The 27,812-nt window shown below is 43.6% G+C and overlaps 1 protein-coding gene across 2 annotated transcripts in view; it reads right to left on the bottom strand.

Annotated features, from left to right (window-relative positions):
- The window catches only part of MCC (MCC regulator of WNT signaling pathway), a 322,683-nt gene that overhangs the window by 117,910 nt on the left and 176,961 nt on the right, over positions 1 to 27,812 (bottom strand). For both annotated transcript variants that reach the window (XM_042448793.1, XM_042448794.1), the window contains 2 exons: positions 26,881 to 26,994; positions 15,126 to 15,268 (listed from right to left, as the gene is read on the bottom strand). In XM_042448793.1, the coding sequence (XP_042304727.1) occupies positions 15,126 to 15,268; positions 26,881 to 26,994 (257 nt within the window). The remainder of the gene's footprint in view (positions 1 to 15,125; positions 15,269 to 26,880; positions 26,995 to 27,812) is intronic.

Raw genomic sequence — 27,812 nt, 5'->3', positions numbered from 1 at the left:
CACATCTCCTAGAACATCTTGTGTACAAGCTCTCTTTAAAAGTAAGGTTGAATGAGAAAGTGCACTTTTGCAAAAGCTATCTTATGCAATTGACATTCGTTTCAATGTGATATGTGCAAATTAATTAACATGTGACAAGGAAATGACTGTGTCTTCCAGGATCTAAATCAAATCAACTGTTGCTTCTAAGTGCTGATATTTTCAACATCTAACCAAGATGTTGTTTTTTTTTAAGTTTCTATTTATCTGCTCATGAGCTTTCTGATGAATATTCCGGGAAGACCTAAATGTTTGCCTTTTAAAAATTATATTAAGTAAATAAGCAAATTTACATTTGTTGTTGTTGTTAACCACCCTGGAGTCGATCTCGACTCGTGGCGACCCTGTAGATGAGACATCTCCAAGACCCCCTATCCTCCACTATTCTTCCCAGTTTCTGCAGATTCATATCTGTGACCTCCTTAATAAAGTCCATCTTCGCCTCCAGAATGTATTTATTTTAATATATGTATGTATGTATGTCATGGTCACCATTTGTGTGTGCAGTCATTTTTACCAGAAATGACTATCAGCTGCAGCAAGGGCCATTTATGACCAAGGGCAAATAAAAAGCATGATTACAGTCAGCTCTCCATATTCACAGATTCTGCATCCACAGATTCAACCATAAATCTTGATTTTGCCATTTTATATAAGGGTAATAATTTCACTACACTACTGCATATAATGAGACTTGAGCATCTATGGATTTTGGTATCCACAGGTGGTCTTGTAACCAACCCTCAGTGGACACTAAGGGTCCACTGTACTAGCTCATAACACTTCCCTTCCTAAACCATATTGAGACACCTCAAAAATATAGTTTTATATGCTATTTAGGGCAACAACAGTAACTAAGAATGACTATTCATAAATAGCACAAAGCAAATATTCAAAACATAACAAATTCAGATCAAATCTAAGCAACATTTGAAGATGCTGTGCAGTGCAATACAAGTTAAAGCAGATGGGAGTACCAAACTCTAAATAGCATAAATCAAAGTACAAGATAATGAAATGTGGATTAATGTTCTATGAATAAGTTAATTATTAGGCATAACACAAGCCAACAATAATTAGCTTTAGACAAAAAACAATTACCATGCAGTCAAAGAGCTGTCTTTTTTGGTCAGAAGAGTAATTTGTTTGCTCATTTATGTCAACTCCTTGCAAATTAGTCCTTCATTTTAAATTCTGAATTACCTCTTTGAGTGGAAAAGAGAATGGGTTAGGCTAATCATAATGCTACCACTTGTACACACATGCTGCAGTGAACTTTGCCTGCTTTTATTTTTAGTCAAGCAGGCTTAACCAAGCTATCATCTAGTGTTAACATTTTCTCCTGGAAAATGTTACAATTTGGCCACTCATTTAGGTTAAAACTTCTAAAACTGGCCTGTGAACAAAGAAGTACATGCAGAAGCAAGAAGACAAATTTGCTCCTAGAAACTGTCAATTAAATGAACACTTTTTGATTGTTAGATAACAAGCTCCCACATACAGACTCTGTACTTCTGCTAAATTCTGCTAAATTCCACTGCTTCTTCCAGAACTGGCAATCCAGCCACCAATGCACCCTAAAACTCCATTAGTGGGCTAGGAATAGGGTTGCCATAATCCTCCTGCTGGCGGGACATTCCCGGTTTTTCACCACTAGGGGGCGTCCCTGCACGGTTTCCTCCTTGACTCCCGCCCCGCAGTGTTGCCAATCTGGTGACTTTCACACCAAAATGGGTACTTTTCAGAGACTTTGGTGTGATTTTGGTGGTTGGTTTTAATGGTAATTTTGAGAGTTAAAATAAGTTCCAATGATTTTTATTCAATGAGGGCTACGTTTTATTGCCATATTAACATTACAGGGACTTTTCAGGGTTGATGGAATATTTGGTGCGATATGGGGGGAATTTGGTGAGTTTTGGCCAAACGTTTGGGGAATTATCTTCGAGGCTTGTTGGCAACAACAAGGCAGCAGAGGGGAGAGGCCATTTCTTGGCACCGAGGGCAAGGATGATGATGATGATGAGGAGGAGGAGGGTGCGTGGCCATTTTCAATATCATTTGCCCCGTGTAGTTCTTCAACTTTGACTGCCAGGGCTAATGCTCTGGAATTCTGGTGTCTGTGAGGCATTTGGCCTTCCTCTGTCAGAGCGCTTGGTGCCACAATAAACTACAATTCCCAGGATTCCATCGCACTGAGCCCTGGCAGTCAAAGTCGTGTGTTTTGGACACAGATATCCCTTTGTGGGTAATGAATGCAATCCAGTCTCTAGCCTTTCTATCTCTCTCACACACTGCAGGAGTAATAACCCACTTTGAGATGCTTTAACTCAATGCTAGGGAATCCTGGGAATGCAGTAAGTGGGAGACATTGAGACTTCTTTGTCGAGATGCTCTGCGAGGCACAATGAGACTATACAATTCCAGGATTCCCCGAGCACTGAACAGTCTCAAACTGGACCATTTCTCAGTGTGGATGCACCTGGTGGGAATCCTGGGGACTGCAGTTCAACTACATTTGGAGGTTATGGGACTCCCTGTCAGAGAATAGCTCTGGGGCCACAGTGTACTACAATTCCCAGCATTCCCCAGCACTAACCACACGTTAAGTCACTCTCGAACTGGATATTTCCTCATGTGGATGCGCTGCTTTGGTGAGGAACTCTGGGCATTCATTCAGTCCAGCATGTTTTATTTCTGCAGTGTATTTTGGACCAGGACAAGGTGACCAGACTCTCCTCCTTTTCCAGGACATGTCCTCTTCTGTCAAATTCAAAATGTCCTCCATTTTTGATCATGCCTAAGAAACATGCATTTATTAACATTTATAAAAAACCACATTTTTCCGCGTGTCCTCCATTTAGTAAAAAACTGTGTCCTACCATTTGGAAAGGGGTCCTAAATTTGTCCCGGTTTGGAGGTCCTGACTTATGGCAACCCTAGCAGGAAGAAGTCAATGGAGGGCTGCAACAGGAGAGGGAGAAGTTCACAAATCAACTGGCATGAGACACAAAAATAACCACTGGTACAGAAAAACATGAAGGATTTTGGCATAGTGTAGTTAAATAGTACCAACCAGTGGTTTTTCAGTTCTAATTGTCATTTTGTGGAGTCAGCTTCAATTGTTTCTTTTCAAAAGTAGGTGTGTTAAAAACTAAACTAAAAATTTCCCCTTTGTAAAACATGACAAGCACGTGTAGAAAATATTACTGGCTAATCTTTGCTGTATTGGGTTACAACAGTAATATGGAAGTTACAGAATTACCAGTGACAATTGACTGGCATAAAGTTTAAGGTGTAAAGCTATCAATACACTACCTGACAGACATAAACTTCCAAGAAGCAACAGTCCAATAACTCCATATTGCTTATCACAGAATCACAAACTGCACAGAACAACCACTGGTTCCTTTGAGGTAATACCACACACAATGTACTTTTACTTTATGCACATTTTGAGGATCAGGCGTTCTGAACAATACAGGAATACTCTCCCTACCCCAGCTCTTATGGTATCTCCTTTGATGTCTTTCCCATTATAGATGAAGATCTTTGTTTATTACTTAACAAGCTTTTAAACGTTCCATTTTAAAAGGCTTTAATGATCTGTTTACTTCCTTGGATATATTTTAATCCATCCTTTAAATAGAGCATGCGGCGATTGGCTTGTTTTTTATAGGTATGTTAACTTCTGTTTTTTAAAATATTCATGGATACTATATAGAACTGATTGAAGGATGGGGGATTAAACACATGGGGGCAATGCACAATGGTGGCATTTTAATGACAAAAATAAGACCCAGGTGAGGGAACATCCTCTTCCTTGTGCATCGAGGTAGGAAACTGCAAACTGGGCCTTTTAGGTGGTTTAGGGGGAGATTTGGGGCAGTTTGGAGGCAAAAAAAAATCACCCCCAAAATACAGTTCCCCCCCCAAATTTAAAAAATCTCTTGGGGGGGGGTCTTGAGGGGCTTTTGGGGGAGTCACCAACTGCATTTATAGGTCCGCAAGGGCCACGATGCGGCTCATAGGCACACTGCTGCCCATCCCTGCTTTAAATTAAACAGCTTGTATACCCAACAACACGTCCATACAAGGTATTCTCTTTCTCTGTTGCAGAGGGACTCTCTACTGATGTAAAACTTAAAAAATATTTTTTAAAAAAAAATACAGTCAGATAAACTAATCATCAAAAATAACAATAGAAGGGAGGGAGCAGTTTATATATTTGCTGCAGGTTCTGTACTCATTCATCCTTGTTTCAATCTGCCTTAAACAACCAGTGATAGTTTTCAAACAGTGGCATTATTAGTTGACCACCTTTTTAGAAACAGGGCGGCACATTCAGTGGATTCTGGTCTATGACCATACATTATATATGAAATTAAGAGAAACCAAGTTTCAAAAAATTAATCCAGCTCGATCTTTCCTTTTAGTCAAGAGATTATGTTTGTGCCAGTTTCTCAGCAAGTGCTACTTCCCAGAATTTCAGAAGCCATTCAGGGTATATCTGTTTCTTATTTTTCAGCATTGTACTATATCTACTAGCCCCCTAGAAGTTAATAATAAATAAATTCAAAGTGTTTTGTTCCAAGATGCCTGCTAGGAGGTTTGGAGGGCATTCCCATCATATCTGGAGGCCCTTGGCTACGCCAGGGAAATTTTTTTAAAAAACAAAGAAAAAACCACAACGTTTTGACCCAAAATGATCTCCAGGGAGCATGGGAATATTTCCACTATGTTCCCTGCACTTGAGAAATTAGGAGAGGCCTTTTTGAAATAGAAAAAACAGAAAGTGGCTAAGCCCAGGAAGCCCAAATCATGGTATACATGCCATCATATGCCATAAAAGGCATTTGGGGGCAGAAAAGAAAAAAAAAGTTTCTTTTTGCAACCCTCCAAGTTTAATACATCCTTAGCCTTCTAGTTGCCCACCTTTGTACAAAAAGGTCTAAACTATTTAGCTAGTTCGATCAGATCCACACCAGACACCAACCAAAACCTGCTTTAATTAGGCCAGTGACTTATCCTGAAACATAATTAAAAAGGGAAACAAACAAAGCACTTATACTGTAGTCTTTATGTTTACTTCCCTTAGCTAAAACATAATGAAAGAAATGATAGAAAGGCACATGGCTGCCTTCCCCACCCATCACCACATCCCACCCTCATCAGTACTAAGAATACTCAGGGGGTTGACAGGGTGTGCACAGTAATCTCTCATGGCTTCAACACACAATCAGGCATTGGCTGCTTTCCAATGCTCATTCGGCTTTAATTAGTGCTGCTAATGCACTTTGAATCCTCAGGTGTGAGGTCCTCTGTGAGAAGCAGGATTTGTTACAATTATATGATGCTAATATTTGTCCAACCTTCACGTGAACAAGACAGCTTCTATTCTTAGTTTATTCTTTGGCAATGAGGGAGTGATAATCCCACACAAAAGGCTGGATCTCTCTATTAATGAATGGAAAACTTGTGCCTCTAAGAAATTAGTTTCGTAAAGTAAAAGATTTTTTCTCCTAAGGGTAAGAGTAAACCTTTTTCAGTAGTGGGGAAAAAAGAAGAAGAATGAAACATTTCCTGAATCTGGGGAAGTTAGGGAAATCCACTTCCCCACAATCAATTTATGTCACAAACTGTAGTAACATACAAACATAAAGTTCAGTTGTTTGCCCACAAAGCAGTTTGCAGGACCATATAATGAATGTCACAAAACAACTCACAAGCCTGAAGTTGGATATCTATATATAGTAAGTAACAGTTCTTTTTAATTAAAGGCTACTCTTATTGCTTATTTAGAGTTTAGAGATCCATGTTTTCAGATGTCTCAAAATAATGAATTGTTGCAGAACTGGTCCAAGCACCACATCATCAACATAAGAATATAATTTTAAGGAAATCTTTGATTTCATAAAAGCTAATCAAAAAGTGAAGAATTTAATGTGCAGAAATGTGAAGATCGAAAAGCCGAATAGACAAAATGTGTTGAGAGTGCATGTACATGTACATGTGCAAATATACAACACACAAACATCCTTCAGTTCTACACCGCTTCTAGCAACAGATTTATTGGGAATGGTCTCTCTCAGTTAAGGAGGAAGAGTCCACCAAACTAATTCTTTGTAATTCTCCTGTCCACTTGTAATGCTATACCAAACATTTTCCTACTGAAGGAAAAATCATGTTTGAGAAGGAAAAAAGAAAACTGCAATCTGTGGAGCACATTGTGTCAGTAAAAATCTTAGCAGAGGAACTCTTGTACTGAAACCTAACAAAGTAATAATCTCATTAGTGGAGTATGTGATATCTAGCCTAATGAGAGCATGTTCAGAATGTCACAGTAGTAGTTATTTATTATTGGTGTATTTATAACCACCCCGCCCTTCACCCCAAAAAGCTCCCAAGGTGGCTTATTATTAATAATTGACAGTTCCCTGCCCTCAAGCTTACAATCTAAAGAAGACACTAACATATGAAAATGGAATGACAGCCAATAAGATCAACACTGAGTACAAATAAAAGTGTCCCCAAGTTTGATCTTCGTACGAAATGAAAAAGAGAGTCTTAGAAAGGACTGTATTCTCTCTGTGAAAGAAGTCTGGCTTTTAATAGGACACTTAAGTGAAGATATGATTAATAATATAATATTTATGAATGTTAAAGAAAATAGATATAGTGAGCTCTAGGAAGGTAAATATAATGAAAAAAAAGATAATATGAAACTTAAGAGGAAAAGGAAAGTCATAATAAATGATGTAATTAAATATCAGTTTAAGGATGGGAAGATGTTTTTAATAGTTATTTATTTTATTTTTTGTTTATGTGTTGAGTAATTTGTTTTTGTATTTGTAACATTGATATATAATTGATTATGTTGGGTGTTGGTATTGTATCTATTGTTTGAGTGTTTGTATTTAAGAAAAAATTATTAAAACAAAACAAAACAAAAAAAAAGAAAAAGAAAAGAAAGAAAGAAGTCTTGGCTTTACTTACTCGCGAACGAAGATGTCAGGAAGGATTCATCCGTGCTTTCTATAAGTGCGTTGATGAACGTTGGCTGTATCCTTTGAGCCTGTGCAATGGATTTTTCTGGTGGAGCACAGTGTGCACAGAACTGGCCTCACCCTTAAACCAGAGGTTCGACTGCTGAGGCCTTGACACAGCATGGACGTGGCAGGCGAGGTCCCTCGGGTCGTAGGTTTGATTAATGCAGGGGTAGGCAACCTTATTGAGCCGGGGGCCGGGTTGCTGTCCCTCAGACAACTGGGGGCCGAAGCCAAAAATAAATAATTAAATATTTTTTAAAAATTAAATATATAAATAAACCAAGGACAAATGTAGGACAAAATTTTCAATGGAAGACACTTTTTTTAAAAAAATGGAGGACACGTGAAAAAAATTGCTGATTTTTAAAAAATGTAATATAAATGCATGTTTCTGAGGCTTCTATGAGACAATTGCCCCCCAAAGGCCCCGGTGGCAATCGGCGGCAGGACCCGGGCTGGGGCCGGTCCCAAGGCCCTACCGGGCCGCATCCGGCCCGCGGGCCGCAGGTGCCTACCCCTGGATTAGAGTTTCCTCCTCTCTTAGATGGTTGACCTCACAGGGTTAGACGAGCACCATCTGCCCGAGTTTGGGATTAGGTTTCTTCCTTCTTCCTAGGATGGTTTGCCATATGGCTAGAGAGCCCATTCTGCCTCGCCTTTGGTGCTCTTGGTCAGACCTTTCGGTGTTGTGACCTGTCTGGCATGGGAGGCCCTACCAGTGGCGTATATACCACCCCAGCATAGCTCCACAACTTCATTAGGATACACAAGCCACTCCCTCACACAGTCAGAGCATAGCTGGAGGGAAATGGAGGCCGGAAGAGAGAAGTTAAGGAGGGAGGAGCTCTTTCTTCATTCTCAGGCTATCCATGATGAGCTGGGGCCTGCTGATCACTCACCCCTCTCAGGAGACGGAGATGACAGTTAAGGAGGGAGGAGGCCTTTTCCCAGGCATACCCTGGTGGAGCTGGGCCTGCCTGATCACTCCCTCTCAGGACGGAGATGACAGTTAAGAGGAGGAGCCTCCTTCTTCAGGCTATCCCTGGTGGAGCTGGGCCTGCCATCACTCCCTCTCAGGACGGAGATGACAGTTAAGGAGGGAGGAGCTCTTTCTTCAGGCTATCCCTGGTGAGCTGGCTTGCCTGATCAATCCCTCTCAGGCGGAAGATGACAGTTAAGGAGGGAGGAGCCTCTTTCCTCAGGCTATCCCTGGGGAGCTGGGGCCTGCTCTCTATACACTCCCTCTCAGGCCGGAAGATGACAGTTAAGGAGGGAGAGCCTCTCCTTCAGGCTATCCCTGGTGGAGCTGGGTCTGCCTGATCACTCCCTCCAGGCGGAAGATGACATTTAAGGAGGAGAGCCTCTCCTTCAGGCTATCCCTGGTGGGGCTGGGTCTGCTGCGATCACCCCTCCCTCTCAGGCCGGAAGATGACAGTTAAGGAAGGAGGAGCCTCTCTCCTTCAGGCTATACCCTGGTGGGAGCTGGGTCTGCCGATCACTCCCTCCAGCCGGAAGATGACTGTGAAAGAAGTAAGTATGTTGTAAGCAGGGGATAGTTTAAAAAGATAGGTTTAGGGTGGTAGTATTACTTTCAAGATTTTTAAAACAGATCAAAATTGAAAATATACGGGGGAAAACAAGTTTTGAGAAGTGATACTAAATATGTGGAAGCTGTTGGGTGTATGTGTGACAATTTGCATAGTAGCTAGGAACAGATATATCACAACAGATTTATGATAAAAAGTATGACTCATCAGAATTTTAACAAGTCTAGGCAGAATATGAGTTTTATGATTTAATTTGCCTCTTCATAAATCTTTCTATTCTCCAAATTACGTATCTTGCATAAAAAATATCAAAACTTGTGGTTTAGATTTCAAAATCTGCCTAGTTGTTGTGTGATTTTAAGTAGTTTCTGACTTCAGGCAACTTTGAGGAAATCTTATCATGGGGTTTTCTTGGCAATATTTATTAAGAAGGGGTTTGCCAGGACCTTCCTCGGAGGCTGATCATGAGCTGCCCAAGGTCATCTTGTGGCTTTCCACAGCTAAGTGGGGATTCAAAATATGGTCTCCTAGTGTCCTAGTCCAACACTCAAACCACTACACCACACTGGCTAAAATTACCTTAGGTATTTTGATTTTTTAAAAAAATAGCAAATGTCTGATTAAACAATCCCCCCCCCAGGTTAGAGATCAATTATTTTGTATACCATCTGTAGAACATGGGTTATGGGACAGCATGGGTACACTGTACATTTAAACATTAAGTGTGAAAGCTAGAAATGTTAAATGGCACAACTTCAGCAAGTATTTTCTTTTAAATTATTTTTCTATGTTTGGTGGGGTAAAAATGTATGATGAATTACTTTCCCCTCCCCCACCAGCCCTGCTATCACCACTAGAAGAATTTACGTATAAGTATTTATGTGTAAATTACAGTTAAGTATCAGAAAATATTTTAAAAACAGAAGAAATTCAAAATCTCAAAACAACGACAACAACAACTTATTACCTGCCTCTCCCAATGGATCAAATGACAGGACAATATTATAGCTCTTGACTAGCTATCTTTTAAGTACAGTATAAGACAATATTCAGAAACAGAAGAAATTCAGTTTGTCACTCCCATGTAAAATTATATACTGACAAAATAAAAATCATATACAACAAATCTGAACATCAATCCATTTCCACATTTATACAACCATCTTTAAATCATTGTCATTTTCCCACAAACATTTCAATGGCATTTCCCTCCCAAACATGCATGTACAATAGATGCTATTTCACATACGAAAATTACAAACCAGACTTTCTGGAGCCAGAACTTCTACTGATGGATTACTTACTGTTTTCAGTTCTTAGCTATAATCATTTCCCCAGTGTTAGTTTACTGCAAAACATATCTCTACTCCTTTGAGTAGATCTGATGTCATTTATGGGGAACATTTTGAGAGTTAAGCTTCATTATCTCTTGTAATTTCCTGTATCACCTTGGTAACCTCCACCCAGTAAACCTGAATGATTTTATTATTTTGCCACATATATAAGAAGGCGGTCATTTCCATCCTCTGTCTATAATGTACACCACTAATATCTATAAATATTTTTCTTTCATTTAACTGGAGGATGGCACTATTGGAACATAATGTCATGAAAAGTTTCTTTAAGAGTCTCATCTAAGATGTAATTGACAGATCAACAACAGCAACTTTCTGATCTCTATCAAGAATAACTATTTGTAAAACATACTCCTATTCGCTACCCAATTTCCATTTCTTATTATCCACCGTTAAGCTGCTGAATATCCATAATTCTCTACGATGCACCTGCAGCTCCACTCAAGTTAGGTGTGGACAACCACATCCTTAAATGAAGTCCCCATTGTTGTCACTACACTCTTCTACCATTAACACCATCCCACCCTTCCCACTGATTTCATATACACAGTGTAGTTCCTCCTGCTATTAAAAGGAAGGAAAGAAAGATTTGTACAGTGGTGCCTCGGGTTACGAAATTAATTCGTTCCGCCATTCCTTTCGTAACCCGAAAATTTCGTAACCCGAAAAGGCTTTCCGTTAGCACTGGAAAGCCTATAGCTGCACTTTGCAGCATTTGAATTTCGCGCCGAAATGAATTTCGTAACCCGAAAAATATTTCGTAACCCGAAACAGTTTTTGCCAATCCAACTTTTTCGTATCCCGGAAATTTCGTAACCCGATCATTTCGTATCCCGAGGCACCACTGTACAAAGGACCAATGGGACAGAGAGTCCACAAGGCTCCATAGAAAAAGAGAGAGAAGTGGGTTAATCTACATGTAAGTGTATTATGCAAATTGCTGTGGATTTTCACACAATCATATTGAGGCTTAATTGTCATCAATTTCCGGCACAAATTTGCATCTATTTACCCTTCCTCTGCCTAAAATGTGCAGCCACATGAAGTGGCTGGCTGGAGGCATGTTCAATGATGCACATCCTTGTGAATATTTGCAGATGCTCCAGTACAATATCTGATTCCTTTTTCTTGGAGTTTTTCACCCCCTTCCTTGCAAGAATCTTAAATTCCTCTGAGTTGCATGTGGCCAGATCACAGTCTATTTGAATAGAATGAGGATTATTTTAATCATGTAGACAAGCCCAGAGAGGGACAGAGAAAGATCCTCATACTGATTACTCTATTCTGAATGAGGAGGGAATTGAGAGAAGGCTCATCACTCTCTCAGCAATTAGAGACTATGTTTGTAGCTGCATCACAATGCTGAAATAATGCAAGCTGACATTGCTTTAACTGCTATGGTGCCATTCTATGGAAGCCTGAGATTTGCAGTTTCTTTGTGGCAACAGAAATCTCTGAAAGTGAAGGCTAAATATTTCACAAAACTACAAATCCCAGAATTCCACAGCACTGAACTGTCAGTAAACTGGTTTCAAACAGCATTATTTCTGCAGTGCCGGATACAGCTTATGCCTCTCTCTTTCTTCTCATTCAACATAACAGATAAACCTTTAGGCTAAAAAGGCTGTGCACCCAATGACCATCAAATGAAAGCACTAATAGATAAAACAGTGCATCAAATTAATCCACTAATAGATAAAATAGTCCATATAGTCCATATTTTAAAGTGAGACAATTTGATTTATATTTCCTGGACAAAGACATCAGAATGAAGTTATCTTAAATTTTTCATAATTGTCAGAATTTTGTGATAGAATACTGGGATCAAAACATATCCAAATATGTACAGGGGTCTATATTTTAGGTTAAACCCTTAGAAATGCATGCTTTGTGTATTTTTTTTTAATTGCAGATTGATGGGAAAACTGGATAGGAAAGATTATGATAAACAAATATAAAACTTGAGATAGAGTAAAAATGTCTCTGACAGTAGCAAAAAAACAAACACACACAAAAAAACAGAGTCCTTCCCATGTGTCAACAAGTCACTTCATCATTTAATTGTCTGTGCAACCACTACAGCCATTCTTCACAAATGGTGGTTTTGTGAAGAATGTATATTCCTTCAAAAGCTAGCCAGTACTCATACTGTACTTCAGACATTTATCTTCTAGGGTCTAACACAATAAACTGTCTGCAGCCACATTTCTCACTTCTTAAAGGATGAATTCCCAAGAGAGGTGAACTTCTGTAAACACCTGCAGTGAAACGAAAGAATTAGGAAATAAAGGGCCCAAACAGACAGGCCAAAATGGAGCTGCTTCGGGTCACTTTGGAGGCATGCTGTTTACATGACACACACATCTTAAGAGGCCAGAAGCTGTGTCAAAGGTGCGTTCCAGTCCTAAGGACTGGAGCATGGCTTTGGTGCGGCTTCTGGCATCTTAGGATGCATGCATCATTTAAACAGTATAACTCCAAAGTGACCCGAAGCAGCTTTATTTTGGCCTGTCTGTTTGGGCCCACAGTTTATCTGACCTGGCAAGATTTAACACAACATTTGTAATTGTACACAGAGGGTTCTCTGTACACCAGAAATGTTGCATAAATAGAAACTGTAAACATATAGCCCACCTTCAGTGTTGGATAAAAAGAGTACAGTGGGCTCTTGGCATCTACTGGGGTTTGCTCAAAGGACCTTCTCTGGTTTACAAAATCCGTGGGTGCTCAAATCCCATTAAATACAATGTCATAGTAAAATAGTGTCCCTTATTTATAAAATCAAGGTTCGGTTTTTTTTTTGAATTTATATTGTTAAATTATTTTCAAATTATGGATGCTTGAATCCATGGATAATAAATCTGGGGCTACGTAAGGCCGATTGTATATACCAAACAGATCAATAAACACGATCAATAAGATTCCTGAAGCTACATGCTCCCTTTCCCCTCTGGATTGTTTTAAAAGGCCAATAATACAGAATCTGTCATATTTTGGATATACAGTGGACCCTTGTTATACGCTGGGGTTTGGCTGCAAGATCCCCTGTGAATAACACAATCCGTGTATGCTCAAGTCCCATCAGATAGCAAAATGGTATTCCTTATAAAAATGAAAAATCAAGGTTTGATATTTGAAATTTATACGTTGTTAAAATATTTTCAAATTGTGGATGCTTGAATCCATGTATAAAAAATCCATGTATAAGAAGGGCTGACTGTATTATGAAACAACCCACTGGAAAAGATGATAATGCTTAATTAAGTGGAAGGCAGTAGGTGAAGAAGGTGACTGGTCTGCATGGTGGAAGCTCTAGTTCTGAGTTTACCAGACTTGAGCAGGGCAGTTGATAACCAGAACTCTTGGAGGGCTTTCATTTATAGGGCTGATGTAAGTCAAAGTTGACTAGATGGCAAACTGCAACAACAATCAAATATAAAATTGAGTAAATAAATTACATAAGGTTGTATCCAGTTGAGAGTCCTCTACTGATAGGAAGCTCTTTGATCAAGCAGAAGGTTCAATGAGAAAAGAGATGAAAGGGGGAACAGATTAATCTTTATTCCTGCATCCTGTCCCTGCCCAATACATTTTCTCCAGAGTTAGATGACCTCTGGAACAACATGGAAGGTGGTACTGAGACTAAGGGAGGATGCCGTAGAAGGCAAGTACAATTTATGAAAATTTCCTTCCTTCACCAACAGTTAATCTTAAATATTTCAAAACACATTTTGAAAAACAGACCACCTTGCAATATACAGCTACACACAAAAAATTTAGGTTTTTTAAAATTATGAGTCATAGTCCTTTTGGAAGGGAGAAGAGTTTTAAGTCTGTGAAGTAAACATAGGTCCTAAACACACTGCAGAATTAATCCAGTTTGAAACTGCTTTAATTGCCTGGCTCAGTGCTAGGGAACTGTAGTTTTGTACGGTGGCAGCCCCAGAGGCCCCAATCCGCTGCTTTTTCAGGCCTTGGGGAAGCGGCGGCAGGATATAACAGCCGCGCTGTGCCGTTTGGACACGACGCAGCCATTACGTCAAAATGGCGGTGCCCATGTAGACAGGGTGCCGCCATTTTGATGTCCTGTGGTTGTCCTGGGGTTTGATGTACTAGGGTTGCGGGGCGTATATAAACAATGCCCCCGAGGCAACCCTAGTACGTCGCCAGGACATGCTATCAGGCCCATCTGTACAGGGCCTAAGACATTTAGCCTTCTCTGTCCCAGAGCTCTGGTGCCACAATAAACCTATGATTCCAGGATTCCCTAGCACTGAGCCAGGGCACTTAAAGCAGTCTCAAACTGGATTATTTCTGCAGTATGTGTTTGGACCACACTTAACTTAGACCCAAAATAAAGACAATAAGAAACAATAAATAAAATAAAGATGATAATGGTTGGAAAAGTGGAGACCCCCATTACAGATGGACTGATTCAATAAAGCCACAACCTTGAGTTTGCAAGACCTGAACAGGGGTTCAGATGAAGGGCTTTTGGAATCTCTCATTCATAGAAGTACCATAAATCAAAGTTGATGGCAAACAACAACAAGAAAAATAACATGCTAACAGGCAATTCCAGATATGGTTTTTATGCATTCACTGCCTTGTTTTGTTTGCTGAATATTACAGGGGCCTCACATAATATCATTTTTGCTTGCAGTCTTCCTTTCTTATTCCACTTTTTGTTCCAGCCTTTTCCTTACCAGGGAAAATCTGTCAAGGGGAGAAAAGGCAGAAGAACTGCATACTACTTTGTAATTCAGGGATCAGAAACTGCTGTACAGTTGCATATCGACATGCTGCAAGTGATATAATGTCATTTTCAAAACCAGAAGTTGACATTTGGCCACTTTCAGTTTTGTTTTCATTTTTGGCATATTTGGCAGTCCTTGCAGTTATCTGAACTGCCCACCCCTGAGGCCAATATTGAGCAGGGGCTGCATATGTACAGAAACTAAACAGATTGAGAAACAGAAGAATAGGAGTGTAGGGATTAGGGAATATAACCAGAAGAAGTTTATAAATCTGGGAGGGAATGTCTGAAAGAGCTCATCTGTTTGAAAATTATTTCAAGAAACTTGGAAAGTACTGTCACACTGGTAGCTGGCTGACACAATTCATGGAGATCATTGTACCTTATAGTAGTTCCTTGCAGTCGATCGATTTTCTTATTTAGCTCAGCAATAATACTATGGAGCTCTGTGATTCGTTCCTCGTAGCGAAGCGTTGTCCGCTCTTGCACATCTTCATGCTCTCTCATTAGGTGGGACTGTTCACACTAAAGTACAGTTGAGATAGAAAAGATCAAAGGCACAGCATGGGTACTATGGTGGGCAGTATGGAAATTAGGTTCAAGGCAATGTTTCTCGTGTTCCCTCATATCTTCTAAAATCTATAAAATTTAATTTGAGATTTTGAGAAGGAAATTAGAAAAAAGCCTATAAAACTGAATAGTTCATAATTTTGCAGCACAATGCAAATCTTAATGACACTGCTTTTTGTGTTGATATACTATCTTGATATATGATATCTTGTGTTGTCACAAGATATACTATATACTATAAAAGGAATTATGTCTGCCTTCAGAAACTGGTACCAAATCCAGGAGTGTTTCGTCTCATAAGATTTAAAAAACTGAAAGGCGATGATATTAAATGCAACGTCATTAAATTAAATTAATGTATCAAATTATGATTCACATATAACCACTGAAGGACAGGTTGCTTACCTGTAACGGTATTTCTTTGAGTGGTCATCTGCGAAACTACTACAAATTGGTGTTTCACTGCGCCTGCGCAGTGCTGCTCGGAACCTACTGGAATCACTGGGCAGAGTTAACTCTGCACATATTGAAACTTTTTGGCTTGGTAAACTCCGCCCCACCCGTTAAGGCCCTGCCTTCCCGTCTTTTCCCCAGTTCCGCAATTTTTTCCGCCAAGCAGGCGATGGAAAGAGCCAATGAGAGCAGGACACTGAGGGGATGGAGGGTGGGATTTGTATGTATTCGCAGATGACCACTCGAAGAAATACCGTTACAGGTAAGCAACACTGTCCTTCTTCTTCGTGGTCTCTGCGAATTCATACAAATGGGTTTAGATGACAACTAAGGTATGCGGCGGAGGGATGTCCTGAAACCAAGCCTGGTAAACCAAAGGTATATTATTTACAATAATAAACACCTTGAACCATAAAAAAGAGTCGGTCTTTTTGTTCATGCACAGATCAAACATAGCCATAACATTGCTAAACCTGCGTAGGGAACAAGAGGTCATGCAAGACCATCCCATAGAATTTGTGCAAACCAACATAGAAAGAATGTAAACAGTGTCAACTGTACCTGAGTTAAAACACACAACCATCAGTAGTGCAATCAATGCAACCCTGAAACCAACACAGCCCTCCCGAAAGCTGCGTCTCGGATGGCCCTGGTGTCCAACCTATAATGTTTAATAAAGTTAGAGGTTGGACCAGACAGCAGCCTTGCAGATATCCTCCAAGGGAATCCCCGACAGGAATGCAGAGGATGCTGACATTGCCCGTGGGAATGGGACCGAACCTGCCAGGGAGAGGTTTGCCCAACAGTTCATAGCAGAGGGTGGATGTTACCAGCACCCATTTGGAAACCTCTGCGCAGGACACGGGCAACCCTTTCTCGGTTCCGAGTAGCATTGGAAAAGTCTCTCGGACCGACTGGAGGCAGCAGTTCTGTCCAGTAAAAAACACAGTGCTCTCCTGACGTCAAGAGAATGCAGGCGTCGCTCCGCATCCGACGTCGGGCTGGATGCGGAGTGGGCAACACAATGTCCTGGCACATGTGAAAGGCAGACACTACCTTCGGCAAGAAGGTAATGTCCGTACGGAGGACCACTTGTCCTTGTGGAACCTCAAGAATGGCTGGTCCCTCCGTAGTAAAGCAGAGTTCGCCCGCACGGCGGGCAGAGGTGATGGCCACGAGAAAAGCGGTTTTCCAAGTCAGTTGTCAAGTTCGCTGGGCCCTCGGTTCAAAGGGCTTGGATTGGAGGCCGGACAGTACCGTCTCCAAACTCAAGCCGTCGTCGGTACCGACACAGGGGGGATACAGGTTGGCACAACCCTTCAGGAACCCTTTCACCAAGGGTCCTTGAAGAAGAAACCCTCCCCCCGAACTGGTATTTTGCACAAATGGCAGACAAGTAGCATTTGATGGATGTGAGGGACATCCATCATCCAAAGTGCCATCAAAACTCCAGCACCACTGGAGTGGAAACCTGAGCAGAGGACAAGCCCTTTCGGTCAAGGAAGGGGTAACCTCCTCCATTTCAGGGCATAAGACCGCTGGGTGGAAGGCTTCCTTGCAGCCAGGATCACCGTCCTCACCGACTCCGGCCAAGCATCAGGGCTGTATCCTCCAGGCTACCATCGGGAGGCTCCGATGTCCGGTGGAGAATCCGTCCATCCTGGATCGACAGCAGGTCCGGGTGAGGGTTGAGACGGAGGAAGCATCTCCTGGAGAGGTGAAGAAGGGATGCAAGCCAGGGCTGTCTCGGCCACCACGGGGTGATCAAGATCGCATGCGAGCGGTCGTTGTTCATCTTGGACACCACTCTGATGATGAGAGGGAACGGAGGGAAGGCGTAGAGGGCTCCCCGTCCAGAGGAAGGCGAATGCATCTCCGAGGGATCCGTCCATTCGCTTCCTGGAGCAGAACTGGGGACAGTGGCTGTTCCACCTGGTCGTGAAGAAGGTCGATCCGGGGGGTTCCCCACCGATCGAAGAGGTCGTGGACGTCTCGGGATGGAGCCTCCACTCGTGGCACACTGAGGGAGATCTGCTGAGGTGATCTGCCAGCTCGTTGTCCTCCCCGGGAAGGTGAATCGCCTGGAGGAGGACGTGTCTCTGGATGCACCAGTCCAGATGCGGAGCGTGGGTCGAGCAGGGTCCTGGATCTTGTACCACCTTGTTTGTGATGTTACATCACGGTGGTGTGTCCGTCCTCAGGAGGACCACCCTTCCTGAGACAGCGAGCTCGAACACCTTCAAGGCCTTTTCCACTGCGAGCATCTCCAAAGCGTTGATATGGGAGAAGCTTGTCTTGTGCCGACCACTGTCTTTGACAACCAAGTCGAGCAGGTGACGCCCCATCCCTCCAGGATGCATCGGTTGTCAGAGTCCGTTGTGCCTGGGGCTGATGAAAGGACCACCGGTGCAGACGTTGGGCTGTCGAACCACCATCTGAGGGGCGGCTTCCGGTTCTCGGTTACCGTAAGCCACTTGGACGGGGGGTCCTCTAACGGAGAAGATCGAGAGGAAACCAGGATTGAAGAGGACGAAGACGAAGTCTTGCCCAAGGGGTGTGACGAATGTTGTCGATGCCATGTGGCCTAGGGCGACTTGGATGTCTCTGGCTCTCACTTTCTGTGGACATGCACGCTTTAGAGACGATGTCAGGGCTGAAACCGATCCGGAGGGAGGAAGGCTAAGCAGTTTTTCGGAGTCGAGGATGGCCCCGATGAACTTGACCTGTCTGGCCGGTGTGAAGTGGGACTTTTCCTGTTGACGACCAGCCGAGGAGTCCAAGAGGCGCAAGGCGAAGGAGACTGCCTCCTGCAGCTCGCCTTGGGATTCGGCTGCAAATAGCCAGACGTCCAGGTAGGGAAAGACCATGAAGCCTTCTGGTGAAGGTATGCCACCACCGGTTGCCATGCACTTTGTGAAGACTCGTGGAGCCGTGGCCAAGCCGAAAGGAAGCACGTTGTTGTAGTGTATAATGAAGTGGAGCCGACAGCGAAGGCGAGAGAATCTCCGGTGGGATTCTCAGATCCCGATGTGGAAGTAGGCGTCCTTCAGGTCGACGGTCGCAAACCAGGCCCTGCGAAAGGAGAGGCAGAATGGAAGCCAAGGTTCGAAAAGGCGTGGCTAGTAGTCCAGGAACAAGTTCAATTGTCTCAATCCAGGATGAGGGCCTGATGCCCCATCCGCTTTCGGTACTCATGACTGAAGTACCTGGAAAAAAAAGGCCCGAGGACATTGGTCGGGCGGCAAGGGAGATTGCCCCTTTACCAAGCAAGGCGCGCACTTCGTCGAGAAGGTGTGTCCGAGGGGGCATCGGACATGAAGGCTCCAGTTGGAGGGAGCTCTTGGAACTCGAGGGCCATAACCCCTACGGACGATGTTGAGAAAACCACGAGTCCGATGTTATTATAGAGGCCCATGTGTTAACATGGGCCTCAAAATGTCCAGGAAGAAGAGGGGTGAAGGAGAGACGAAGCGCGCTGCGTCCCTTAGGTTCTCTTCTTCCCTGGTCGGTGTCCTGCCGGCGACTTGCGATGGGTACCGAGGCAATGGAAGTTGCGACGGCAGAGAGGAGAGAGCGAGGGGAAAGAGAGGTTTGTCTCTGGGAGCCCTGCTGTGGGATGCCGATCCCGGGAGAAGGTCCCCTGCGACTGACCTTGCGGCTGCCCGGGGAGCTGACGCTTCCGGAACGGAGAAGTGGTGCTGAGGACATGCCATGCTTCTTCGCCGCCGCCTTCATCCTGAACTTCCTGTTCAGGCGGTCGTCGGTTCTCAGCATGGAAGAGCCTCCGGTTGCCGTCGAGGGGCATGTCCTCGATGGCCGCCTCTGACCGTGGGTTGAGGTCCGAGGCCCTCAACCAGGCCTGGCGTCAATGCCATGGATGCAGACATGGCCCTCCCTGAGCATTCTGCCATTTCCTGGAAGTGGTGATGAGCCAACTCCCTATGGAATGAGTCTCGTCTCTGATCTCCACCAGCTGCCTCTGGATGTCATCGGGACGTTCGGAGGATGAGGGGGAGATCCGTTCCATGAGGGTCTGGATGTAGGCCCCCATGCAGGCTGTATGTGTAATTGGCAACCTTGACCCCACAGGCGAGATGCCGAGTATGCCTTCTTGGCCAGTCCGTCCACCTTTTTCTCTCCCGGTCGACGGGAGGTCGCCTGCTTTGGAAACGAAGCTGTGTTGGGCTCCCTCCACGATAGCAGAGTTCGCGCCTGGGGTGGTCGGCCAACCAAGGACAGCTCGCCGGGGCGACTCTGTAGAGCGACTTACCTTGCGGGAGGCGCTGCTGACAGGGTGGCCGGGGTGTCCCAGGACCTCTATGATGGCTGGAGCGAGGAAGAAGAGGCAGACAAGGTGGGGTGGCACTCGTCCGTTGCACCCGAAGCTCAAACCGGGTCCTCAGCGTCGTCTTCCGCGGAGGCGAGCTCGATGTCGAGAGGCCCTCGCCATCTTGACGACATGGCTCGGTGAGGACCGGACGTCGTCCGCGAGGGGAAGACGGCTCCGGTTATGCATCCTCTGGGGCGGGCCGGCCCCGAGAGGACCTCCTCGTCCGAAGGTGCTTCAGACGGAAGCAGGGTTCGTCGTCGGAGTCCAGGTCAGAGGAGAGGGGTCCGTCACTCTAACTGGGATCTCGGGCGGGTTGGAACGAGGTCCGTCGAGGATACCCGCGCTGCGAGGTGTGCTGGGATGGCGACCTCTCGTAGACAGATACGGTCGGGACCGATCTGGACGGGATGCCTTGGTCTACCGGATGGGGGTTCAGCCTGGTGAACTCCTTCATCGCTCTGTCCTCCGAAACCGACAAGTAATACCGGCCCGATTGCGTATCGAAGAACAGGTCCGGTATCCCATGTCCGCGGGGCTGGTCTTCATCGTCGCCGGTTCCAGAATGGGAGGGCGACCGGTGTTTTGGCGAGCGAGGAAGAACGGTCTCGTCCGTCCCGTGGACAAAGTCCATGGTGGGAGAGGCGGTGGAGTAGTATCCGGTACCGGAGTCCGTCGCCCTCCGGCGTCGGCTCCGGATCGCGTGAGCTGTCGAGGTGGGAAGCGCGGGCCTGTTTAGAAGGGGAGCGCTTCTTGTCCTTTGTCTTGGTGGGTCGGTGGAGGGCCGATCCCTGGAAGACTTGAACTTCTTCGGGCAGGATCACAACCCGACTTGTCATGGTGCCTCTTCTTCCCAGGCCTGGGAACTCCTCCGCTGGGAAGAACAGATTGTCCGGGCGGTCTAAGAGGGACAGCGGCACTGCCGATGAGGAAGGCCTTGGGACTTTGCCCCTTCCGAAGGCACAGCCAGCTCCTTGGCTTCGGAGCGTGGCGAGATGCCTTGGATGCCTTGGAAGACGAAGGGTTGGCGAGATGGACCTCCGGCTCGGTCGCCTCTTAGAATGCGAGCCTCCGATCTCTTCGTCGGTTTGGAGGCCCGGCTCGTACCCTCAGTCCCCGAAGACTTGTGGGGGCGCTTGGAGGGTTCGTCGGTGGCGCTGGGCGCGTTTCGAGCCACAGCCAGCGGGTGGTGGAAGGGATTGCCCGGCCGGACACCCACCACACTGTGGGACGGCGGCCTTTCCAGATGTGACACTGGACAACACTGGCCCGAGAAGATGAGGCGGGGGGCCGGAGGCGGGGAAGAGAGGACGACCGCGAACCCCCCTCTTGTACCTTGCCGGAGGGCAATCGCCGAAGTGAGCCGGGACTCGCGGTTCTTCCGGGCCTGGACGAGGGGATCTGCAGAGAAGGCAGGCCTTGGTATCGTGGTCTTGCCAAGGCCACGCAGGCAGGAGGAGTGGGGGTCCTGGACGGGCACCTTGCCCCACAAATGTCGCACCTTTTGAGGGTGCAGGCATGTTCGAGGTCGTCAAAGCCAGAGGAGAATCCTGTAAACGAGGTCACACAGTCCGAAGTCCGAAGTTACCAGGGGCGAGGAGACAAAGAATGGTCAAGAGTACAGTCCGAGGTCAAAAAACGAAAGTGATTCCAAGCAAGCGAAAGCAAGCAAAAGTTCCCTGAAGCAGCTAGCGCGTCGGAAAAAAGGAACTGGGGAAAAAGACGGGAAGGCAGGGGCCTTATAACGGTGTGGGCGGAGTTACCGCCACAAAAGTTTCAATATGTTGCAGAGTAAACTCTCCCAGTGATTCCAGTAGGTTCCGAGCAGCACATGCGCAGGCGCAGTGAACCCATTGTTGAATTCGCAGAGACCCTAAGAAGATTGTTTTCTATATAATCCTGAATACATCTGATCTTACCTGATTCTGGAAGCACCTGATTAGTATTTGGGTATGAGACCATCAGGGAGGGAATACCATGGATCTCCAAGGAAGGTAAGGAAAAAATATTGTCAGAAAATAATTTCCAGTCAGAGTTTACAAGACTGAGATAGAAAATGGATCAATGTTCCTAAGAGTGGCAACAATTCTCCACAGACTGAGTGAGCTGCACTAAGACCAAATTAATCTTTTTCAGCAATGAAAGCATCCTACTACATCAAGACAGTACAGCTGGCCCTCTGTATCCACGATATTTTTATCCATGGATTCAAGCATCCATGGCTTGGAAAAAATTCAAACATAATATACATTCCAAAAGCAAACCTTGGTTTTCCATCTTAGATAAGGAACACCCTTTTACTGTATCTAATGGGACTTGAGCATCCTCGGGTTTTGGCATCCACAGAATATCCTGGAACCAAACCCCAGCAGATACCAAGGCACTGTACATGTTATTACATAATTCATATAATGTATCAAACTAGAAAACATATCCAGGCGCAGCTGTGTTGGCCCTATGCAAAGTATAATAACGTCAAAAATCCACAAAACAGTGATATCTTTATTGGACCAAACAAAATGCACAATATACATGTTGCAACCATTTGAGGGTCCACTGGCTTCGTCATCAGGCAAAGGTGTTTCATACAGGAAAAATGCTTTTTTAAAAACCTTACAGCAAAGGTTAAAGGTTTGTTAAAGGTTTTTAACGAAGATGTAAAAACAGATTTTTAACACCTTTGCCTGATGAAGAAGCCAGTGGAGCTTTGAAAGCTTGCAGCATGTATATTGCTCATTTTAGTTGGCCCAATATGGACTGTGGTTGTTATAGTACTTTGCTATATGGCCAACACGGCTATCCTGGAAATGTTTTCTGAATGCGAAGATATTGTATTTTAGATGCAAAAGGAGAATCCTATAGAAAAAGTCATTTGACTGAGACTTTACTATATGAGGTTTCTACCTCGAACAAAGGTAGAATTTTTTTTTAAAAAAAATTGGGACTACATTGGCATGTTTTATCTTAACAACACCTAAATGTTTTCCTGATGCAAAAGCATGGATGCTTTCTGTGAACTTCAGTGTTCTCTGCCTAACAAATGGGAATCTAGCCTCATAAAGGATTTGAGACAAACTGGATTTCAAAGGCAGTAGACTTGCTAATGGAATTTAAAGTTTATTTCCTGGATTTTAAGACTCTCCCAGTATTCACATGGCCATAAGGAAGAGGGGAGTACCTGTATGAATACCCCTCCAAACCATCTGAACTGAGGACAACAACCACAACTCCTTGACAAATGCAGGCCTATGACTAACATTGCCATTTTTCTCTTTCTCCTGTGTAATTGTTAACACCTTTGCCAGATGAAGAATCCAATGGAACTTTGAAAGCCTGCAACATATATATTGTGCATTTTGGTTGGCCTAATAAAGGATCACTGTTTTGTGGATTTTGGATGTTACTGTACTTTACTAGATTCTAGAGCTCACATAGCAAAGCATTTTAAGATGAGGAGAACTACTAACAGGTAAATTTATTTACTGTAATCTTTAAGATTACAGTAAATAAACTTTAAATTCCATTAGCATATCTACTGCCTTTGACAGTCAAAACAACCCTGCACTGGGATTTTTCTCTTTTTGGTTCAGCTGATGTAAAGTTTGAATGCAGTGATGGACAGATGAGAATGATTCTGAACCTTATGTGTAGATAATTTTCCCATCATCCCTTGCATATGACTGAGATCTGCCATGTTCTCAAGGCAAAACAACCACAAGAACAAAAGAGCATGTCAGAAACCTAACTCATTTAGATTATTACTCTAAGTGGTATGTTCCTATACATATCCACAGATACACGTTCCACTGGAAGTCAAAGAAAGCTACACTAGATAAGTATGCACAATCAAGGAAACTCATAGCCCTGAGTTTGAAAGACCTGACCTGAACTGTTAGTAACAGGGTCTCTTGGCAATCTCTTATTCATACGGCCGCCACAGATCAAAGCCAACCGGATGGCACATAACAAGAACGACGACAACAACAACATAAGTTCAGACTTGTCATCCCAAATAACTTTAACAGTCACTCTATTCTATTTCCTCATTGTTGTGTCACAGCAGAAACATGCTGATGTTACTGAGCAGATATTTCCTAATATTATATTCTTGGTGAACTGAGCAAACACTGTTCCGGAAAACGAGACGTTGCAGCAATACTTTGGGAAGAAACACATATATTACCGATCTTCTGTTTCATCAGAATTTTACAGCCCAAATATTTTTTTTTAAATAAGTAATCTTAAAAATAAAATAAAATCCAACAACCTCAATTTGTTTAATTCTTGGCAATTCCTTTGTATAAAATAGCATGTTATTTTTGATTAATCATTACTCAACTTTTCTAACAAAACATGATTCTGAATTACAATTCTCACAATTCCTGACCATTGCCCATGTTGGCTAGATCGAAGGGAACCAGAGTACAATATCTGGAAGGCTGCAACTTCTCCAGTCCTGTGGTACAGCTATGTGCAACATTCCACTGGCATGGGATGCACAAATACCCATCCTTTAGTGTCTAGTGTATAGATCTTGATTTATATTTGTCTGTAGTCGCTGCTGCTGCTTCTATTTTCAGAAAGCCTGAAAATTCAATTTTGGAGCCAGGAAAATAGTTAATATTATCGTGTATTTCCCTGTCTCTCCCACACAACAGAGCTAGATTATTCTTAAATTTGTTGAATCAGTCTGTTGCTAAGCAAAAGTTACCAACTCTTGTATATGAACTAGCTTTGGTTTACTCTGACCCAGAAAACATAATTTGCTCTTCTTGCTGCCTTCAGTACCAAAGGGATGGGAAACTTGCTAGCATTAGTCTGTCCAGTTGGCTTTTCAAAAATTCTGCAATTTCACATTACAAGACATAAACGTATAATGACATTTGCTCAGACATTCCCAAATATCCAAGGTTTAAGAAGTTTATCAGACAAGGGAAATTGGAAGTATAATCCAATGGCAATCTGAACGCAATCATGTAGTTTCACGTTATTGCGTGTTAGACTGCCACACGCAAATTTGGGCAATGGCATGCTATTTTCAGGCAATGGGAAGCCAGTTCGAATGCAATGCACATTCACGTAACTGCGCAAAACTAGCAACTTTAAGTGAATGCGTTCTGGCCCCACTTTCTTTTCATTCGAATTTAAGAGAAATTCCTCCCATTTGATAAACTCCTAAGAGGAGGCAGGACAGAAAGGTCTTTTGATGACTGAATAAGACATTTTGTGCTGGAACTGCTCTGGTACTTTGAGAACATGTGGCTAACATTATTATAAAATGAGTGTGTGTGGGGGGGAGGGATGCTTACAACTTACATGCAAGCTGTAGTCCTCCTTGGCATTTCATTCTTAGGCAGAGTAAGCACTGAAGTAATCTGATATTTTTCTGTCTACTACATCTTCAAAATAACCTATCTTTGTTTTGCAACAAGTATATTGTGCATTTTGGTTGGCCAATAAAGGTATCACTGATGGATTTTTGTTTGTACACTGGTCCCCCGGGTTACGAAATACCCAGGTTACGAAATTTTCGGGATACGAATAAATCCCATAGGGATTTATTGTTTCGGCTTACGAAGGTTTTTTCGGGTTACGAAAAAACCCCGGCGCTGTTTTAAATGGCTTTTTCCCCATTAGCGCCTATGGGCTATTCGGCTTACGAAGTATCCCGGGTTACGAAAGCGGCGGCGGAACGAATTAATTTCGTAACCCGGGGTACCAGTGTATTTGTTAAATGGCCAACACAGCTACCCCAGCATGTTTTCTGTATTGTGAGAACTGCATTGTAGCTGCAACAGGGGAACCATGAAGAGTAGCCTGTGGACTGGGACTTCATCCAAGGTAAAACAATTTTTTTCTTCTTAAATTTGGACTGAATTTGCATGTTTTACCTCTACATCACCAAAATGTTCCTGATGCAAAAACATGGAGACTTCCTGAGGAATCCATTGTTCTCTGCCTACAAAGAGGCCTGTGACCTCACTGGAATGGAGATATGCTGGATTGCAAAAGAGGGGTCCCTGTTGAGATGCAAATGGACTTTAAATTTCCTGGACTTTGAAAATCTCCCCATTGGAATTTTGCTCTTCCCAATCCTACTGTGGCTAAGTGTGCCTCCCTAAAACAAGTACAGTGGTCCCTTACTTTACATGGGGATCTGTTCCGGACCCCCCCCCCCCGGCCCACATAAGGTGAAAAGCGTGTATGCTCGAGACATATTAAATATAATGGGGCTCGTGCTCGCGGCATGGCAGAGTGTGTGCGTCGTGGGCACGTGCACTATTCATCCTTTTGTAGCATATAGTGCACCTGTGTATGGTGCGGGTGCACTGTACAATAAACAATCAGCTGTCTCAAGAATTTCTTACTGAGCATGCTAAAAGAGCAACACAAAGAGAAAGCGGAAAAACAGATAAAAGCCTGTCCAAGACACCTCGGGACTGTGGCAACCATACACGGGAGTTCCACAGGCGCCCTCCACCATGGGCCCATGGGGAAAAAACTGCTCCTTTTTAGGCCGGGTTTCTGTGGCCTGGGCACAGCTTTGGTGCGTCTTCTGTGCATCTTGGGGGGGGGGGTGTCATCTAACTGCCATGCCTCCAAGGCACATGGAAGTTGCCTTTTTTGGACTGTCTGTTAGCATCCTAAATTTTACCTAACTGATGGCTATCTTGTAATAGCATCTAGTCTTTACATTGGTTAAAAAGGTCTTAAGTATTAAGAGCAAAGAGTGTTTTAACATGCTGAGCAACACAGAGAGAAAGGGGAATGATTCCATTTCACTAACCTGTGCCTTTGCCAATGTCTTTTCCAACAGATCCCTCTCTCGTTCTGTTTGCTGTAGGCGTTTATTAAGTTCAACGATGTCTCCCTTCAGAGATGCCAGTGCTGCTAAATGGAGCTGTAACACACAAGCAAAATACAGCTAAAATTAAATGCCTGTCTACAAAATGTACCAGTTCCTTTTATTTTGGAACTTCACAAGAGATGCAAATGGCTGAAGCCAGGTGTGAAGGTTCACACTTTAGAATGCTTAAATCAAAAAGTAGGACATGCTATTACACATTATTGAAATAATTACATTTCACATTTCCAGCTTCAATGCTGAATACCTTTGCTTATCAGAATATACACAGTTAGTACAATGGACTTTAATATAACTGGGAATCTTAAACTGGGAGTCTTTCAGCATGACTTTATATTATGTTGGTTCTGAATTTTATTTGAATCACACCATATGTTCTGGTTCACCTTTACTTGAATTAAGTAGTGCCCCAGTAAGGCTTGACCAAAGAGAATTTCTATTGCTAAAAGTATTTTATGTCTATTCTTTCCTGAACAGAAATAACCTAGCCACATCAGTCTATACAATGGTAACCTTTTGACTAGACTACTGTAATGCACTTTACATGGGACTGCACTTGAAGGAGACTTGGAAGCTGCAGTTAATGCAAATGCAGCAGCTCAGCCGCTAACTGGTATATCGTATAGATAGCATCTAACACCAGTCTTAAAGAATTGCACTGACTGCCTTTTCATTTTTGGACTGAATTCAAGATCTTTGTAGAGACATTTAAAGACCCAAACGACTTGAGACCTTGATACCCAAGGGAGCATTTTTCTTCATCCTCCTGATGGAGGATTAAGATCTGCTTTGGGGAAGGGAATACTACATGTCCCACCAATGAGTTCAATACTCTGTGTCAGGACAAGGAAGAG

The sequence above is a fragment of the Sceloporus undulatus genome, chromosome 2 (assembly GCF_019175285.1).
Source record: "Sceloporus undulatus isolate JIND9_A2432 ecotype Alabama chromosome 2, SceUnd_v1.1, whole genome shotgun sequence".
Taxonomy (NCBI): domain Eukaryota; kingdom Metazoa; phylum Chordata; class Lepidosauria; order Squamata; family Phrynosomatidae; genus Sceloporus; species Sceloporus undulatus.
The sequence above is the reverse complement of the archived record's forward strand: the minus strand, read 5'-3'. Positions and strand labels throughout refer to the sequence as shown.